This window comes from Mesocricetus auratus, unplaced genomic scaffold (assembly GCF_017639785.1).
Source record: "Mesocricetus auratus isolate SY011 unplaced genomic scaffold, BCM_Maur_2.0 Super-Scaffold_4256, whole genome shotgun sequence".
Lineage (NCBI taxonomy): Eukaryota > Metazoa > Chordata > Mammalia > Rodentia > Cricetidae > Mesocricetus > Mesocricetus auratus.
In genome coordinates, this window is record NW_024429182.1 from 100,982,252 (window position 1) to 100,998,791 (window position 16,540).

General features: G+C 42.9%; 1 protein-coding gene and 1 long non-coding RNA gene across 3 annotated transcripts in view; one reads left to right on the top strand and one right to left on the bottom strand.

The window, feature by feature from the left end:
* Positions 1-13,322, bottom strand: part of Alg8 (ALG8 alpha-1,3-glucosyltransferase) — a 33,106-nt gene extending 19,784 nt beyond the window's left edge. Inside the window, exons 1-2 of one of the 2 annotated variants that reach the window (XM_040728333.1) lie at positions 13,160-13,322; positions 6,987-7,054 (exon numbers count right to left, since the gene is read on the bottom strand). In XM_040728333.1, the coding sequence (XP_040584267.1) occupies positions 6,987-6,994 (8 nt within the window). In that variant the 5' untranslated portion in view covers positions 6,995-7,054; positions 13,160-13,322. Of the gene's footprint in view, positions 1-2,550; positions 2,695-6,986; positions 7,055-13,159 lie in introns of those variants that run through there. The other variant, XM_005073942.4, reaches the window with a different exon arrangement.
* Positions 2,755-16,540, top strand: part of LOC121132879 — a 38,191-nt gene continuing 24,405 nt past the window's right edge. Inside the window, exon 1 of the long non-coding RNA XR_005869586.1 lies at positions 2,755-3,078. This is a non-coding gene — a long non-coding RNA (uncharacterized LOC121132879). The remainder of the gene's footprint in view (positions 3,079-16,540) is intronic.

The window sequence follows — 16,540 nt, forward strand, 5'->3', positions numbered from 1 at the left end:
GCCCTGAATTTACATCAATCTTCTTGCCTTTGCTTTCAGAGTGTTGCGATTATTGATATGAGCCACCATATCCAGCTCTTGTTTCATTTAGACCACGCTCTAACATGGACTACACTACCCGCCTCGGAAACTCTCTTGAATTAACATCAATTAATATATAGGTGGTTTTGTGTATTGAACCACACCAGCCCCACTAGACAAAACTAAGACATGTAATCCAGGCTGGCTTTTCTATTTTTTACATTTATTTATTCTGTGTACAGGAACGGAGCAAGCTGTGGCCTGTGTGCACTCATGTACACATGAGTCTGTGTGTTTGTGCTCGAGTGTGTATGCAGATAAAGGGAACAGCTTGGGAGAGTTTGTTCTCTCCTCTCACAAAGTAGTTTCTGGGGGATCAGCTCAGGCTGTTAGGCTTGTCTGAAAGTGCCTTTGCCCTGGCCATGAGTTCTTGATTTTCAGCCTCTACATCCTAAGTGGTGGAATTATGCATATACCCAGCTTAAAGATTCCTCTGCCTGATAAATCAGTTATCATTCTACCACCTGCTTTCAAACTGTGGAATGCTGTTCGTTAACAATATCCTTTATCACACTTACAATTTATGTTATTATTTGAGAAAAGGGTTTGCAATGTAGTCCAGGCTGGCCTCTAATGCATGATGCTCTGACCTTGGTCTCCTGAGTTATGGAATTACAGACATGGGCTGCCATATTTGGATTTAATTCATACTATTCTGACATCATTTTAGTCAGATTTGGAGATGAGTAGTCTCCAAATTACTTTGGTAACCAAAACCTTTCATTAAGTTGTGAGTTTCCCCATCTCTACTGTAAGCAATCAGAAACCCTTTTTCTCCTTGGTGCTCTGATTTAGTCTAGTGCTTGGAATAAAGTAGGGGGGCTGGAGAGGTGTTCACTGCTCTTCCAGAGGACCTGAGGTCAATACCCAGCACCCAAATGGTGGCTGAGGCAGAGTGATCTCCAATTTGAGGCCAGCCTGGGCTACATGGTAAGACCTGTCTCAAAACTAGCAGCAGCAACAAATCAAAAACACATATATAATCATAACACTCAAGAAGCAGAGGCAGGAGGATTGCTGAATGTCCAAAGCCAGCCTAGGACAGTGAGACCTTGTCTCAAAACAAAACAAAACAAAACTTTTTCATATAAGTATAGGTATTTCTTCCTCATTCAATGGTGATATACGAATGAATGGCTATAAATATTCGGAATGTGAAGGTTAGTTTTGCAGTATCAGCAGTTAATTTTTCTAATTAATGAAGAAAAAGAATGAAAGTAATTACAATTTTTTGAAAGTATTTGGGGAAAAAACTACGACTAGAAACAAGATGTCAAATAGCAAGTAACTACAGTGATGTGTTTGCTCAAAGTCAGGGCACTTTCTGGAAAAATGCAACCTTAAGCAATTTGTGCACCCATTACAGAGAAGTTACAGAAACTAAGAAAGTTATGGCATCACAGGAAATTCTTGGTCTGGAGAGATGGCTCAGAAGCTACAAGGACGTGTTGCTCTTACATAGGATCCACACTGGGCTGCTCACAACATCCTGTAACTTCAGCTCCAAGGAATCTAATACCCTCTTCTGGCCTCAAAGGGAGCCCCACAAATGTGGCATGCAAACACACAAATAAAATAAATCTTACGGAAAAAGAAACCCCATAATCTTACAGGACTGTCATTGTATATGTAGTCTATCAGCGACAAAAACACTGTCACCAAATGATACATGACTGTACTTGGTATGCAATGTGTTTGCCACGCTTGGGCCTGTTAGCCCTTCACTCTGTATTTACACAACTAAGTGCTGGTTCCTGTGCTTTTAGTTTGGCTGTACACTCATTTTCTTTGTTTTACACAAGTCTACATGTTTTCCCCAGCCCTGGGAGATCTCATCCTGGGTATGTTGCCCTGTGCCACTTTTCTTCTTTTTCAGCTTTTAACTACAATGACAACTTTCTGAGCTTAGGATCCCGAGCTCTTTCCTACTACAGGGCTTTTGGACTTAGTCTTTCCTACGCCTGAACTTTTTCAGATTGGTTGTTCTTTTTCATACTGGGGATATAAACTCAAACATCACCCCCTAAAAGAAGAGTAAAAGCTCTGCTGTCAGTTACTGTCTCCTTTATACATCTTGAAGAGTCTGAAGTTTGCCTCTCCCACGTCCAGGGAAGATGAGGTCCCAACCATCTTCAGGATTTAGAAAAGCGCCTGGTCCTTTAAGCAGCAGGTCTTACTGTTCGAAAGACTGACAGGTGGAGTTGGGGTTATTGCATTTGAAGGATGAGGACCCCGACCCTAAGAAACTTGAAAGTGGCTTGCCCTAAATTAGCGTAAGGACTCATCCTGGACAGACATAGCTATATTCTAGCTCTCAGGTTAAGTTATCAAGCGGTGTGATAAAAAGCTTACAAAGGCGAAGAAAACACATGGTCTTTCTTCCTCATGCCCAGAACATCCATACAGGTCTCGCCCACCCTGCCGGCCGCGGGGCCTCCCCGCCCAGCCCCTGGCTCTACAGGTCCTTACTAGGTGGGGATGAGGAGGCATTTGAGGAGAGTCACCCCGAGAGCCAAAGCCGAGAACCAGTGGCCACCACTAGCAGCAAGAGAGAACGCCGCCATTCCTGGAGTCCCGTCACTTCCGGGATGCTGCGCATGCGAGTAAGACCTTTAGAGGCGGTGCCGGCGAGCTCTGCGCATACGCCGAATTCTCTAGGCTTTGGCAGGAGAGCGCGCCAGCATTTAAACCTCCCGCCCAGGCTCCGTTGTTTTAGACAGAGATGACTCAGCTGCGCCTGCGCGGACTTCTAGGGTGACAGTTATTTGTTTGTTCGTTCGCTCGTTCGTTCGCTCGTTCGTTCGTTCGTTCGTTCGTTCATTCATTCTGGTTGTTGTTAGTACGTACTTCCATTCAAGTAGTGGCTGGCCGGCTGCTTTGGGTCGTGATTTTGAGTTGGAGATAACAACGTGAGAAAAACCCCCGTTACTTACTAGGATGAAAGTTCTCGAGAGAAAGAATACTGAAACGCCCCTCGGAACCGGAAGTTAAGTCCAGGTACTGAATGGTCTGAGCAGAGATACAGAGCTGAAAACCTTTCTGATGCTAGTAGCGCTTTGCTAGGCTCTCTGTACGGCACCTGCTCCAAGCAGGAGGCCAAAGTCTAGCACTGACCACGTTTTTCTTGTGGTTAGTTCATTCACAATGAATCTCTGGCTGGCTTGGAACTCACAGAAACCTTTGTACCTCTGCCTCTGGGGTGCTGGGACTAAAGACTAAAGGCAGTGGTGGGACACACACACACACACACACACACACACACACACACACACGAGGGAGGGAGAGAGAGAGAGAGAGAGAGAGAGAGAGAGAGAGGAGACAGAGACAGAGAGACAGACAGAGACAGAGAGACAGAGACAGAGAGACAGAGACAGAGAGAGACAGAGACAGAGAGAGAGACAGAGACAGAGAGAGATGCTTGAGATGGTGCCAAGAAAGAATAAATGCCCAGTAATGGGTCAGAGAAATTAAATGCCTCACTAATGCATGGCAAAACATTAATAGGAATTTATGCCTCACTCGCAGCTTCATATACCACCTATATATTTATGATGCTCAGTTTTATACCTCAAACCCAGCCTTCTTTCTCCCGGATTCTTATTTCCAACTGTCTGACATCTCATGGGTGGGTTCCTTCCCAGCCTCCTTGCCTCTCTCCCCTTCCCTTCCTTCCCCTCCCCTCCCCCTTTCTCTCCTCCTTCCTCTTCTCTCTTCTTTTACATCTCACCTCATCTTGGAGATTGAATTCCCAGGGCTTCACACATCTAGTAATGAGCTACATCCCTGCACTTATAAGCATTTTAAATATTTGTTTATTTTATGTATTTTGAGGCAGAGTTATATATATATTAATATATGTCAATATATACATATATATATATCAAACTCACCCTGGATCCCAGGCTGTCCTTCAACTTTCAATCCTTCTGCCTTAGTTTACCAAGTAAATGACATTCACAGGTTCTGGTGATTACGACAAACCTCCCACGTGTTATATCTAAAACTGAATTCATGATTTTTTCAATATTATCCACTTAGAGAAAGATATCAAATATCCCCGTTTACCTCCCTCGCACACCTGTTCAATTTGATATGTCACTCACTACGATAGTGTTCTTCTTTTTGAAAGGAGTCTCTCTGTGTTGCCCAGGTTAATCTTAAACTCCTGGACTCAAGTAATCCTCTCTCCTTGCTGTTCTCCAAGCACACCTCATTCTAATCCCCACCAGCAACCTCATGCTTCATTGTAGGTGACTGGTTGGCCTCCAGGTAGCTTATCATTACATCTACCTGCTTGGTTAAGAAATAATTTCAAAGATAAGCCAACTTGGGATTCTAGCTCCTGGTTCTTTATGTTTTTGTCTATTGAAACAGGGATATTACCTAGGTTAGCCTTGAACTCTCCATCCTCTTCCCTCAGCCCCAAGCTTCAATTACAGTCATGTAAACCACCAAAACTGGCCAATCTCACGAGTCTTCTCCCTTTCTCTTCCTCCTCCTCTTCTTTTTTTCTTCTTTTCCTTCAAGGCAGGGTCTCACTATGAAGCCTCAGCTAGTTTGGAACTTGCTATCTGCAACGAACTTGTAGGTCAAGCTGACCTCAAAGTTACAGCAATCATCTGCCTCTGCCTTCCAAGTGCTGGGTTTGCAAGCGTTACTGCCATAGCAGGATAACTCATGTGATTTCTTTCTTTCTTTCTTTCTTTTTTCTTTTTTTTTTTTTTTGAGACAGGGTTTCTCTGTGGCTGTCCTGGAAGTAGCTCTTGTAGACCAGGCTGGTCTTGAATTTACAGAGATCCACCTGCCTCTGCCTCCTGAGTGCTGGGATTAAAGGCGTGCGCTACCACCGCCCGGCGTGTTTTTTTTTTATAAAGACGTATTTATTTTTATCTTATGTGTATAGATGTTTTGCCTGCCTGTATGCATACTCGGGATGTGCTTGCAGTGCCCACAGAGACGAGAAAGTGTCGGATTCTCTGGAACTGGAATTACAGATGATTATGGTTGTGAGCTTCCGAGTGCATGCTGGGAACTGAAACCAGGTCCTCTGGAAGGGTATCCAGTCTTCTTAACCATTGAGCCATCTCTCTAGCCCCCTAATTGTGCTTTTTATTCAAGAACACCTGAATTTTTTCTGACCCTTCTTTAATTCCTTAGAACCTGGATATTGAATAATTCCTTTTTGTCTTCTCTGGCTTATGCACTAAATCCCATCAGTATTGACTAGGGCTGTGGCTCAGTGGTGGAGTGCGAGCCTAGCGTACAAGAGGGAAAATCTTACCACTTTTTCTGTGTTCAGTCCTTGTGTTGGATAGCATTATGTCAATTTGACACAAGCTATAGTCATCAGAGAGGAGGCAGCCTCAATTGAGAAAAGGCCTCTAAAGTCGGTGGTCGTACATGTTTTTAATCCTAGCACTCCGGAGGAAGAGGCAGGCTGATCTCTGTGAGTTCAAGGCCAGCCTGGTCTACAGAGCAAGTTCCAGGACAGCTAAGGCTACACAAAGAAACCCTGTCCCTAAAAACCAAAAATTTAAAAAAAATGCCTTCATAAGATAGGCAGGCAAGCCTGTAGGGTATTTTCTTAATTAGATTGATGTGGGAGGTCCATTATAGGTGGGGCATCTCTGAGCCAGTGGTCCTGGGTTCTATAAGAAAGCAGACTGAGTAAGCCTTGGAGAGCAAGCCACTAAGCAGTACCCATCCATAGCCTTTACATTAGCTCCTGCCTCCAGGTTCCTGCCCTGCTTGAGTTCTGTCTTGACTTCCTTTAATGATGGACTCTGATGTAGAAGTGTAAGACAAATAAACCCTTTCCTCCCTAAGCTGTTTTGATCAAGGTGTTCTATCATAGCAGTAGTAACCCAAACTAAAACAGCTCCCATGTAGGGAAATGTTTGCATCTTGTGTGTGTCTATTGCATATTCAAACCCACTTCCTTAACTAGGTTTATTGTCTCTGAAAGAAATGTTTATTTATTCCTTCTTTCTCTCATTCCCTCCCTCCTTTGTGCTTTCATTTCTTTTTGTTTTGCTTTGGAACAAGGATCTTACTATGCAGTGGTAGCTGTCTTAGCTTCCTGAGTGCTGGCATTACAGGGGTGTGCCACCACACTCAGGTGTATCTGAATTTCTGAATCGTGTGTGTGTGTGTGCTTGTTGCACACAAGTGATCATGCATTTTGTGTTAGAATCCAGGGCCTTGGCATCCCTATTAAATGTTCTATCATTGAACTACATTCCCATCGCTCTGGGGCTTTTTTTCTATAGGAAGCAGGGACAGCATGAAGCATTTTTAGCAGGACTTTAGCATAGCTGCATTGCCGATGTTCAGTGTCTGTGATAATTAATCTTTACTGACAGTTTGACAGGATTTAGAATTACCTAGGAGATATACCTCTAGGCTTGTCTATGAGGGCTTTTCCACAGAGGTTAACGGAGGAGGAAAAATACCCCGAATTAGACAGCATTTTTCACTGGGTCCCAACTGATTTAAAAGGGAAAAGTGTGCCGAATACCAGCATTTATCTTTCTGTTCCCTGACTGTGGATGAAACTTGACGGGCTACCTTGAATACCTGCCTTCCTTACCATGATGAACTGTGTGTCCTCAAACTTTGAGCCAAAAAAAGATTCTCCTTTCTTTTTTAGATTTATTTATTTATTATGCATACAATATTCTGCCTGCATGTATGTCTGAGAAGAGGGCACCAGATTTCATTATAGATGATTGTGAGCCACCATGTGGTTGCTGGGAATTGAACTCAGGACCTTTGGAAGGGCAGTCAGTGCTCTTAACCTCTGAGTCATCTCTCCAGCCCCAAGCTGTTCCTTTCTTATGTTGCCTCTTGCCAGGCATTTGGTCACAGCTATAACAGCCCCCCCGAGTCTTAGTAGTCCCCCATACCTTAGCATAATTTATACCATGATAGAAGTTCCATTCAAGCCATAAACTTGGCACATAGACATCATCGCCTGCCAAAATGAAAAGAAAGACGTAATTCATCAAAGTCCATAGTTCTGGGAAAGTCTCTAAATATACTAACCTTACTTTTTGGCTTATGTAATTCTGCTTTTGGCTAATATGTCTTGCTATATCAATCTAGGATATGGTTTTGTCCTTAAAATTACATCCTGAGAAAGGCTCAGGGCTACACTGGGATTCCAGTGTAGTCTCCAGTCAGCTACAAAGACTTTCTATGGACTTAAACCCATGTCCAAGTAGTCTTCTCTGGTGGATACCCAACAACAACAACAACAACAACAACAAGCAAAGTAAGTAATGCAAGGTTTGTCTTGAGTCCAAAGGGGCAAGACTGTTCAAGGTGCAAGGTCAGCTGATCTTCTTTCTCATGTTATGATCAAGCCACTAGAATTTGAATAGGAACTAGAATTTGAATAGGAACCAGCCAAGATAATGCTCAGGAGGCCAAGGCAGGATGATTGGGAATTCAAAGTCTGCCTGGCCTATGTAAAAAAAAAAATTACTCTTGGTGTAGTAGCTCACACCTGTAATTAGCACTGGGGAGACAGTAGGGGGATCACCAAGTGTTCTAGTCCAGCCTGGGCTATTAACACACACACACACACACACACACACACACACACACAGACAGAGAGACAGAGACAGAGAGACAGAGACAGAGACAGAGACAAAGAGTAAGCTTTGAATGACAAAGGTTGTTACAATTCCTTGCCTGCATGTTCTTTTGGCACCAGGACCTCAGTTTCAATATTCTTGCTAACATGTTTGCACAATCATCTCTTCTTTGTGGTGGACAATATCTATTTTATCTTGTTTGTTCACTCTGTTTCATTCTCTTCCTTAATACCCTATTTCATGGCATCACTATAATGGATTAGCAACCAAGGGCTAGGAAGGAGGAATTGTATCTAGGACCAGCATCATTTTACTTCTTCCTCCAAACTGAGGGCTCTAGTGTAATCAGTCTGCTCTTAAAAGGTTTCCCTGAGAACTGGAGTTATAATGAGAGCCCAACACTGGCCTGCTGGCTTTTGATTCAGGAGGGACAACAATGACGTAAGCTTTTGTTGAGTATCCATTGCCACTCCTGGGTCCATTGTGTCAGCTCTCGGATAGCTAAGGACACTGACTGACATCAGGGTGAATCATCTTCTGGTTCTTGCGTGTCTCCTCTAGGGCAAGTACTTTCTTGTGGGTGTTGACCTGGGCTACTAAGACCCATGTAGCAGCCAACCCAGATTCGAGACTTTCTCTAGTCCAGGTCTCTTTGGTTTAATCTTCCATCATTAGTGTTGTTGTTGTTGGTTTTTTTTTTTTTTTTGCTTTTCTGGTGCTGCAGCCTGGGGCCTTGCAGATGCCAGGCAAGTGTTTTACCACTGAGTTGTATCCCCCAGGTGGGCCTGGGACACCTCCTATGGCTCAGGCAGGTCTCAGGCTTGTGATTCTTCTGTCTCAGCTGCCTGAGTGGATGGTTGTAGGCCTTCACCACTGAGCTCTGCTTCTTTTTTTTTTCAGTCTCTGACTAGCCTGCCAGGCATTCATTATTGCTCAAGAGACTAAATATAAACTCCAAGCTGCTTTTCTTCCCCTGTTGAGGAAATGGCTAAGAGCCCTCATCAAAGCTGCATTCATTGCAAGGATTTCACTCAACTGTTATCTTTTAAAGATGTAGAGTCATGAAGCAGCTCTCTGGTTTTTGAGGAGTTTGTTTTGAGACAGGGTTTCATGTGTCAGAGTCTGACCTCAAACTCACAATGTAACTGAGAATGACCTCCAACTTTTAACCCTCCTGACTTTACCTTCTAAGTACAGGGATTATAGGCTTGTGTCACTCACTATATGTCCAATTTTATGCAATGTTCCAGATTGAACCCAGGGATTGTGCATACAAGACAAGCACTCTGCTGTGTTGTAATTCCAGCACCTCCGTTTTTTGATCAATACCTAAAAATTTCAACATCCCATCTGTGAAGTAGATTTAAGTTTTCTTTTTAAGAAGAGTGCGTGCGTGCGTGCGTGCGTGTGTGTGTGTGTGTGTGTGTGTGTGTGTGTGTGTGTTTGATGCATGTGCAGGCACAACCATTAGATGACATGCATGTGGAGATCAGAGGACAACTTTCAGGATTTGGTTCTCTACCTCATCAGGCTTGTGCAACAAGTGATATTATCTGCTGAGCAGTCTCATTGGCCAGAGATTTTTTTTCTTCTTTGATAGTTTTTATTGGATAGCCTCCATCTCCCTCCCCTAGGTCATAGGTGTGAGTGGAAGAAGAAGTCTCAGTACAAGGGAAGTAGGTAACATGGGAGTCTTCTATTCTAGGTCAAATGTTTTTATCTTTGCCTTTTATGTCTCTGTTTATGTGCAGTCTCAAATGTCCTGTTTCCATCTTAGAGTGAATTGGCTTCATAGAAATGATAAAATACCCACAATGGGTAGGTACAGATGTATACTAACTTGATGTATAGTTTATTAATGGTTTTTAGAAAAATTACCACAACTTTGGTGGATTGAAACACTGCAAAATTATCTCCTAGTTCTGGGAGTCATACGTTTAAACTCATTATAATTGGGCTGGAATCAAGGTGTCACTACGGCTACATTCCCCCTGGAAGCTCATAGAAGAGAATCTGTTTCTGCCTTTTCCAACTTCTGGAGTCTGCCAGTGTTCCTTGGCTTATGGCTGCATCACTCCAACTTCTGTTTCAAGGTCAATGTATTCCTTACCTTTCTATTGATGTGGTAAAAATCATGACCAAAGCAACTAGAAGGAAGAAAGGATTTTAGGATTATAGTTCTAGAGGATTTAAGAGTTCACGATGGCAACAAGTGGCACGCATGGTGACAGGAACAGAAGTTGAGAGCTCACCTTTGGAACTGGAAGCTGGAAGTAGAAAGAATGTATTGGCAATGGCACCAGACTTTAAAACTTTAAAGCCTGCACACAGTGACATACTTCCTCCAGCAACTCCTAAACCTACCCAAACAGTGCCACCATCAGGGGACTGCAATTTCATATACCCGAGGCTATGGAGGACATTCTCATTCAAACTGCCACACTCACTTTGTCTTCATGTCTCTGTGCGTTAAATCTCCTGCAGCTTCTCTTATGTATAAACTAGGTGTGGTGGTGTACACTTGCAATCCCAGCCTGGAGATCTGTGGTGGAGCACACCTGTAATCCCAGCCCTGGGAAGTCAAGGCAGGGAGGGTTAAGATTTAAAGGTCATCATTGACTATATAGTATATTCAAGGCCAAGTGGGCTTTGTGAGATCCTGTGTCAATAAACAAACAAAATGTATAACTTGATCACATCTGTAAAATTTTTTTGCCACATAAGGGAACATTTATAGACATTAGGAGATTTAGGACATGGATATCTTCTTAGGATATCTTTTTGGTAGGTAAAAGCCTACATCACTCTCCACTAGAACCCTGAGGTAAACCAAGATATACTTTCAGCTGACGAGTTAGTCTCTGGCACTAGAGGTCCTTAGGCTGCAACTCTCCTTTCATAGTTCTCTAAAGATGTTGTGCAGCATCCTTTGGCCCACAGCTCTGGGTCATGTGCCTGTGTCCTTTATAGTACAGACTGAATTTTCTCTAAGTCTCAAACCTGACAGCCTTTCAGGTCATTAGATAGGTGATCAAGCCCATCTATTTTATACAGTCTTCAGAATCCTTCTCCCATGATAGCAATGCCAATGCACAACTTGTCTTTCACCTCAGAAGGAGTGTTCTAGACTACTGCACTCATAGAAATTTCTACCATATGGCAAACCTTTGGATTGTCTTGGAAATTTTCTCCTATTGTCATTGTTTGAACTTAGTCTTTTCTATTTGCCAGGACCTCTACCATTTATATCCTTCCTTCCTTCTTTCTTTCTTTCCTTCCTTCCTTCCTTCCTTCCTTCCTTCCTTCTCTTTCTTTTCCTTCTTTTTCCTGTCTTCTTCCTCTCTCTCTCTCCTCTCTCTCTCCCCCTCCCTTCCTTCTTCTTTCTTCTTTCTCTTTCTATTTCTTTGTGGTGGCAGTGGGGTGGTGGTGTTGAGACTGATTTTCTCCACGTAGCCCCAACTGTCCTGGAACTTATTTTTTAGACCAGGCTGGTCTCGAATTCACAGAGATCTGCCTGTCTCTGACTCCTGAGTGCTTGAATTAAAGATTTGTGCCACCACCATCCAGCCCTCTATCTTTCTAATAGGCCCACATTGATATTCTCTGGAGTCCAAAGATGATAAATTCCCCATAGGAGGGAGGGAGAAGTAGAGAGAGAAAGAGAAAGGAAGAGAGAGATTCTTTCTAGAGAAAAGTGAACTGCTTTTGTTCGATCCTCGGTGCTGATGGAGAGCTACAACACATTTGTCAGATCAGTAACCATATCTCAAGGGCCAGAGGACGTATTTTCCATCCAATACGGTAGCTGCATATTTTAGGTATGATTGCAACCTAGAAAGTTTATGGTAGTCCACTCTCATTTTCCGGAATCTAGTTTCTGTAGTGTCCAGATTTCATGGAGATACAACAGGAGCGAACAGACTTCCACCCTCTAAATTGTTTTTGATGGTCTTCCCTCTGAGATGTGGTACTGCTTCTAATTTACTGTCTTGGCTTCTGTGGGGCTATGGAACATCAATGTTTGCATTTGACCTTTTCTACTATAAAGGCTGTAACTTCTCAGGTGAGAAAGCCAATGTGAAGGTTCTGATGTCTGCCAAATGTATCGCCACCAATGTTTCCTCTCAGAAACTGGAGGACTAGCTGCAGGTTGGGTTGGAAACATATTGAACCATTGTGACATGGACTTGGGCTAGAATTCCTTTTATCATTTGGCTTCTGTAATCCAAATTCATAATGTAAAAGTGGGTTGATAGTCCTTGCCACTTAGAGTTTGGGTACCCATTAAATGATAACTACAAGCATTAACAGCAAGCAGCTCTTGGCATAGATAGTGTGGCTGTTCAAAAACAAAAGGTGCTGGCCTGTCTTTCTGCAGACATCCTGGCTCCCCTTGGAGTGATTAACTTGACTCTTGAGAGTTTTTCCTTCCCAGATTGCCCTTCACAGTAAAGCATGGTTATTGAAAGTGAAGACTGAAGCCTGGCAGTCGTGGTTCATGCCTTTAATACCAGCATTCAGGAGGTAAAGGCAGGTGGATCTCAGTGAGTTCAAGGTCAGCCTGGTCTACAATTCGAGTTCCAGGACAATTAGGACTATTATACAGAGAAACACTGTCTCAAAAAACCAACCAACCAACCAAACAAACAAATAAAATAAGCCAAACTAGGTCCAGATGGTAGTTGATGAAAAGTGAAACTTCTTTGTTCAGACTTTTTCCTGAGAAGTAATCATTATTATCATTATTTTCTCCTATGTGCATGCTCTCTCTCTCTCTCTCTCTCTCTCTCTCTCTCTCTCTCTCTCTCTCTCTCTCTCTCTCTCTCACACACACACACACACACTAGTTAACTAATTATGTGAAAATATTAATTTTATCTTAAAATTGAACTTATCTTAGTGCCTGAGAATATCCCCAGCCCACCCCAGGTGTGTGTGTGTGTGTGTGTGTGTGTGTGTGTGTGTGTGTGTGTGTGTGTGTGCGTGCGCCCACGCGCATGTGTGTTGGTATGGCAAAGTGTCCAGTATGGTGACCAGAAGTCAACCTGTGGGATTCAGTTTTCTCCTACTCTGTAGGTTCTGAGGATCAAACTCAGGTTATCAAGTTTGTAGGCAAATTCCCTCAGTGACTAAGCCATTTCACCACAGATAAATAACAAATAAATGTGAAGAAGCCACTGAGGAAGATACCCACCCAATGTCGACCTCTGACCTCCACACATGCATCATGTATACACACAAGTTCATGTATGCACACACAAGTAATAAAATAGAACAGATATATTTGCACATATGTCACAATGTGCAAGGATATCTGTAGGATAAATTCTTAAGTACAGTGTTGCATTAAAGAGTCTGCACATCTGGAAAGTCACTAAATGGTCTTTCCAAGAGATGGCATTAGTTTGCTACCTGCCCATAGTGATAGTGTATGAGTGCTTGATTCACCCATCACACTGACGCTTTGGATTTAAACCTACTTGTTTTCCTTTGAGCTACCAGAAGAACACATGAACCATCCCCATCATAACAGTCTTTTTCCTGGGTAAGAATTACAGATTTGTTTTATCTGATAGTGGGACTGGATCTTCTGTCCTATCCTGTGGGTCCTACTCTTGAGGGCTTGGTGCAGGTGACCTGACCACAGGACTCAACCAGAATAGCTTCAGGTCGCCTGGGTAATTGAGAGCCAGGCTGGTGCCCTGCCTCATAATGGAAGTGCAAACAAGCCAAGTTCTATAATGGAGCACAGAGCCATTGCCGGGAAACCACAAATTGCTGACTTGCTCTGGCAAAGAACACTTCAGAAGCCAAGTCCAGGAATTCTAAAGATGCATAAAGATCTGGGTTGGGGGAGGACTTGCTTTTAGAAAAGAAGCCAGCAGAAAAGGCCTTGGTGGTACTTCCTAGAGAGCCGGTGAGAAGCCATGGCCCTTTGCCATTCCTGATGATCCCAGGACACTAGACTGCTAGAACTAGAGTGGATGCCACACTCAGAGTTCCTCCAGGAAGTAGCCTCAGAGTGTCCAGACCTGAATGTTTGCTTCCCACAGACAATGCAGGGTTGCATCTGGCCTCAAATCATGATTCAGGCACTCACCAGCTCTCTGACCTTGGTGTAAGGTATATTTTAATGTATCTATGTCTCAAATGTCCCCTCCTTGCTTCAACTTTCTCAGCCACAGATTGATTGCTATAATACCTGTCTCAGAAGGTCATTCAACGAGTAAATATAACTTAGCATGGTACCTGGATATTTACAATGGCCTAATGAATTATTATTAATATCATTAATAATAAGAGGGCCCAGTAAGAGATGTAAGGGGAAAAAGTGTTTGGAGGAGGGACTGACTATCTGAATTAGATCTCAAAGAATTGAGATGATTTGACACATTGGAATGAATGAAGTTAATGTACAAAGGTCTCATACTTTCCTGGGCCCAGCTAGCAGACAGTGCTGGAGCCTTAGTGGCAGAGCAATGTAGAAAAGAGTCAGTACTAAAAGCAGTAAGTTATCCTGCTGTGAAGCATGACCAGTACTCCTGGCTTAAATGGCATCAACAGTGGTGTAGTAGAATATTACCTTCAGGTGTATGACTTTTGTTTATGCTGCATTTGTTTAACTTAGTGAAGCTGTGATTCTTTGCCTGTCTAAAACACCTGATGGTCCTAATAAAGAACTGAATGACCAATAGCAAGGAAGGAGCAAGGGTAGGCGGGGCTGGTAGACAGCATAAATAGAAGGAGAAATCTGGAAGAAATAAGGAGCAGAGCAAGAAAACAAGGAGAGGAGGACGTCAGGACCCAGCCACCCAGCCAACACAGAGTAAGAAGGAATGTAAGATATACAGAAATAAGAAAGATAAAAGCCCAGAGGGAAAAGGTAGTTGGGATAGCTTAAGTAAAGCTGACAATAAACAAGCCAAACTAAGGCCAGGCATTCATAAGTAAGAATAAGCCTCCATGTGTGATTTACTTGGGAGTTGGGTGGGCAGCTCTCTCAAAAGTCCTCAAAAAAGCCAAAGAGTAAAAAGAGTAAAACTTCATACTATGCAGTGATACTGGCATCTTCAGTTACATTGAAGTGTAGGACTGGGTACAGCAGCAATTTCTGTTCAATAGAAACATTTTCTTCAATATGAGTCTCTTTTGAGAAGACTTGGACCTTGGGGTCTTTATTGTATCTTAAGGATGAGCCATGTAGTGTACTTGGTTCTATATTTCATACTTCTTGAAACCAGAAGAGCAAGCACTGGATATCTGCTGAGCCTGGTGGGATCATCATCATCTCCTCCTTGTCTCCTCCTCCTCCTCTTCCTCCTCCCCTTCTTCATCTTTTTATTATTATTATTTGTTACCATTATTATTATTTGTGACAGGATCTCACTTTGTAGCTCAGGCTAGACAGGGAGTCACTACTGAAGCCCATAATGGCCACCTCCTGCCTCAGCCTTTTGAATGCTGGAATTTTAATGAAACTGTCTCAAATATTCCCTATCCAGTCTTGTATTTCAAGATGACACACTCTTCCAGGATCCACCCCTAGCCTTTCATTACCATGAAGCAAGGGACTGAAAGTTTGTACTCTAGGCCAAAATGCATGTGCCATTATATTTGGAAATGAGGCCTTTGGGATGTAGTTAAGTTGTGAGATGGAACGTGCATGATGACATTGTGTATACAAGCTCAGAAGTGGGCCCTTACCAGATACCACATCTGTCGGCACCTGGATCTTAGACTTCTCAACCTTCAGAACTCTGAGAAACAGCATGCATTGCTTAAGTTACCTAATCTATGCTATTTTTATTTCAGAAACCCAAATTTGCTATGAAAGTACTTATTCTCTTTCATCGAAGAAAGTGTAGATGTAGCCATGGTCCAGCATGCTGTGATGTCAACAATACAGGTTCCTCTTCACTATCCTGAGTATGCATTTTTCATATTGTAGTCTCTGATGACTTCTTCTGCCACACACTTGACATTTCAGGTAGCAAAAAGAAGGGAGGGATGAAGAGAGTCATATTCTGTGAGTAGTCATATACTGTGAATGGGGACATTCCCCAGAAAAGTTTGACATCTACCATGTATGTATGTATGTATGTATGTATGTATGTATGTATGTATATCTAGTGTGTGTGTATGTGTGTGTGTGTGTGTGTGTGTGTGTGTGTGTGTGTGTAGACGCTATGGCAAGTGTTTGGTGATAGAGGACAACTTGCTGGAGTCAGTTCTCTTCTTCCCAGGGACAGAACTCAGGTCATCAGTGTTGGCAGCAGACGTCTTTACCTGTTGAACCACCTTGAAAGCTTTTCAGTCATATGACTATAGTTTGCTCTAAGGAAGCAAGGGAATATGATAAATATAAATACACATATATGTGTTTTGGGGAAAGATTGTTGTCAACTACTTGACTAAAATTTGGGCTAACACCTTAGTGGTGTTGCCTCTGATAAGTTGCCCAATAAATAATCCTCATTCATTCTCATGCAGGCAACCATAGTTAATCTTAGTGGGCCCAAAACAACTAAAAGCATCAAAGTAGGAGGGACTTGCTGGGAAGAGGAAGGGTTTCTATGGGAAGGTGGGGGATGAGAGAGAGCCATGGGGTGAAAAATGCCCCAACTCAGTATATACATGTATGTATGAAACTGTCAAAGAATAAAAATTTAAAGGGCAGGGGAAATGTCTCGTGAGAGTATATAATGTATTATTCAAAAGGGCTGCATATATGAGGCCAGAAGGTAAGGCCATGGCTGTGTCTCTAGGCCTCTTTCTGGACTTGAATTCTGAGTGGGAGTTTTGGGTGAGGGTGGGCGATGCTTTTGATGAACACATAGCAGAGGGTAGACAGGAAGTCTTCC